This window comes from Lipotes vexillifer, unplaced genomic scaffold (genome assembly GCF_000442215.2).
Source record: "Lipotes vexillifer unplaced genomic scaffold, Lipotes_vexillifer_v1.1 scaffold543, whole genome shotgun sequence".
NCBI classification, from domain to species: Eukaryota; Metazoa; Chordata; class Mammalia; order Artiodactyla; family Lipotidae; genus Lipotes; species Lipotes vexillifer.
In genome coordinates, this window is record NW_006799055.1 from 5,157,059 (window position 1) to 5,160,525 (window position 3,467).

General features: G+C 43.4%; 1 protein-coding gene across 1 annotated transcript in view; it reads left to right on the forward strand.

The window, feature by feature from the left end:
- SACS (sacsin molecular chaperone) overlaps positions 1-3,467 on the forward strand; it is a 38,578-nt gene that overhangs the window by 29,664 nt on the left and 5,447 nt on the right. The window contains exon 8 of the mRNA XM_007471461.1: positions 1-3,455. This exon is cut by the window's left edge and continues 2,780 nt beyond it. Within this exon, the coding sequence (XP_007471523.1) occupies positions 1-3,455 (3,455 nt within the window). The remainder of the gene's footprint in view (positions 3,456-3,467) is intronic.

The window sequence follows — 3,467 nt, forward strand, 5'->3', positions numbered from 1 at the left end:
TCCTTTAGAACTCAGCAGGAAGCCAAAGTGAGTGAAGTTAGCAGTACCTGCTACAACACAGCAGATATTTACTCTCTTGTGGACGAATTCAGTCTCTGTGGACACAGGCTTATCATTTTCACTCAGAGTGTAACCTCAATGTATCTGAAGTACTTGAAAATTGAGGAAACCAATCCCAGCTTAGCTCAAGATACAATCATAATTAAAAAAAAACTGTGCTCTTCCAAAGCACTGATTGCACCTGTCATCAGTGTTTTAAAAGAAGCTGCTAAGCTCATGAAGACTTGCGACAGCAGTAACAAGAAGCTCCCCGCTGATGCACCCAAGTCAGCTTGCATCCTTCAGATCACGGTGGAGGAATTTCACCACGTGTTCAGAAGGATTGCTGATTTACAGTCACCACTTTTTAGAGGTCCAGATGATGACCCAGCTGCTCTCTTTGAAATGGCTAAGTCCGGCCAATCCAAAAAGCCATCGGATGAGCTACCACAAAAAACAATGGAGTGTACCATGTGGCTTATATGTACCTGCATGGATACAGGAGAGGCTCTCAAGTTTTCCCTGAGTGAGAGTGGGAGAAGGCTGGGAGTGGTTCCTTGTGGGGCCGTGGGAGTTTTCCTGGCTGAGATCCAGGACCAGAAGTGGGCTGTGAGACCACAGGCTGGAGAGGTGTTCTGCTATTTGCCCCTACGAATCAAAACAGGATTGCCGGTTCACATCAACGGGTGCTTTGCTGTTACTTCAAACAGGAAAGAGGTCTGGAAGACAGATACGAAAGGGCGCTGGAACACCACCTTCATGAGACACGTGGTTGTGAAAGCTTACCTAGAGGCACTCAGCATCCTGCGTGACCTGGCCATGAGTGGGGAGCTGATGGACTATACCTACCATGCAGTGTGGCCTGACCCTGGTCTGGTTCATGATGACTTCTCTGTAATTTGTCAAGGGTTTTATGAAGATATAGCTCACGGGAGAGGGAAGGAGTTGACAAGAGTCTTCTCTGATGGATCCACATGGGTTTCCATGAAGAATGTGAGATTTCTGGATGACTGTATACTTAAGAGAAGAGATGTTGGTCCAGCAGCCTTCAAGATATTTTTGAAATACCTCAAGAAGACTGGGTCGAAAAACCTCTGTGCTGTTGACCTTCCTCCTTCAGTGAAATTAGGATTTGAAGAAGCTGGCTGCAAACAGACACTGCTTGGAAATACATTTTCAGAGAAACAGTTTTTCTCAGAAGTGTTTTTTCCACATATTCAAGAAATTGAAGCAGAACTCAGAGATCCTCTAATGAATTTTGTTCTGACTGAGAGAGTTGATGAGTTCTCAGGAATTCTTCGTGTTACTCCATGCATCCCCTGCTCTCTGGAGGGGCATCCTCTGGTCTTGCCATCAAGATTAATCCACCCTGAAGGGCGGGTTGCAAAGTTATTTGATACTAAGGACGGACGATTTCCTTACGGCTCTTCTCAGGACTATCTAAATCCTATTATTCTGATTAAACTCGTCCAGTTAGGTATGGCAAAAGATGACATTCTATGGGATGACATGCTGGAGCGTGCCGAGTCAGTAGCTGAAATTAATAAAAGTGATCACGCTGCTGCTTGTCTAAGAAGTAGCATCCTGTTAAGTCTTATTGATGAAAAACTAAAAATAAGGGATCCTAGAGCAAAGGATTTTGCTGCAAAATATCAAACAATCCCCTTCCTCCCATTTCTCACAAAACCAGCAGGTTTTTCTTTGGACTGGAAAGGCAACAGTTTTAGGCCTGAGACCATGTTTGCAGCAACCGACCTTTATACAGCTGAGCATCAGGATATAGTTTGTCTTTTGCAGCCAGTTCTAAACGAAAATTCACACTCCTTCAGAGGCTGCGGTTCGGTGCCACTGGCGGTTAAAGAGTTTTTGGGGTTACTGCGGAAGCCCACAGTTGACCTGGTCGTAAACCAACTGAAAGAAGTTGCAAAATCAGTTGGTGATGGGATCACATTGTACCAGGAGAACATCACCAATGCTTGCTACAAATACCTTCATGAAGCAATGATGCAAGGTGACATCACTAAGGTATCAATTATTGAAAAGTTAAAAACCTTTAGCTTCATTCTAGTTGAGAGTGCATATGTTGACTCAGAAAAAACTGCTTTTCATTTGAATTTTGAAGCAGCCCCATACCTTTATCAGTTGCCTAATAAATATAAAAATAATTTCCGTGAACTTTTTGAAGGTGTGGGTGTGAGGCAGTCTTTTGCTGTTGAAGATTTTGCCCTTGTTTTGGAATCTATTGCTCAAGAAAAAGAAACAAAACAAATAACAGAAGAGAATTTTCAGCTTTGCCGGCGAATAATCAGTGAAGGAATATGGAGTCTCATTAGAGAAAAGAAACAAGAATTTTGTGAGAAAAATTATGGCCAGATATTATTGCCAGATACTAATCTTAAGCTTCTCCCGGCAAAATCTTTGTGCTACAATGATTGTCCCTGGATAAAAGTAAAGGATAGCACTGTAAAATACTGTCATGCAGATATACCCAGGGAAGTGGCTGTGAAACTGGGAGCAGTACCAAAGCGACATAAAGCCTTAGAGAGGTATGCATCCAACATCTGCTTTACAACGCTGGGCACTGAATTTGGACAGAAGGAAAAACTAACCAGCAGAATTAAGAGTATCCTTAATGCTTATCCCTCAGAAAGGGAAATGCTGAAGGAACTTCTTCAGAATGCCGATGATGCAAAGGCTACAGAAATCTGTTTTGTGTTTGACCCTCGACAGCATCCAGTTGACAGGATATTTGACGACAAGTGGGCCCCCTTGCAGGGGCCAGCACTGTGTGTGTACAACAACCAGCCCTTCACAGAGGACGACGTCAGAGGGATTCAGAACCTCGGGAAAGGCACCAAGGAAGGAAATCCGTGTAAAACTGGACAATACGGAATAGGATTCAATTCTGTGTATCACATTACAGACTGCCCTTCTTTTATTTCCGGCAATGACATCCTGTGTATTTTTGATCCTCATGCCAGATACGCACCAGGAGCCACATCTGTCAGTCCTGGACGCATGTTTAGAGATTTGGATGCAGACTTTAGGACGCAGTTCTCAGATGTTCTGGATCTTTATCTGGGAACCCACTTTAAACTGGATAATTGCACAATGTTTCGATTTCCTCTTCGTAATGCAGAGATGGCAAAAGTTTCAGAAATTTCTTCAGTTCCATCATCAGACAGAATGGTCCAGAACCTTTTGGACAAACTGCGGTCAGATGGGGCTGAACTTTTAATGTTTCTTAATCACATGGAGAAAATTTCTATTTGTGAAATAGATAAAGCTACGGGAGCCCTAAACGTGCTGTATTCTGTGAAGGGCAACATCACCGATGGAGACAGGCTGAAAAGGAAGCAGTTTCACGCATTTGTAATTGACAGTGTCACTAAGAGGAGGCCGCTCAAGGACATACCGGTTCAGCAGAT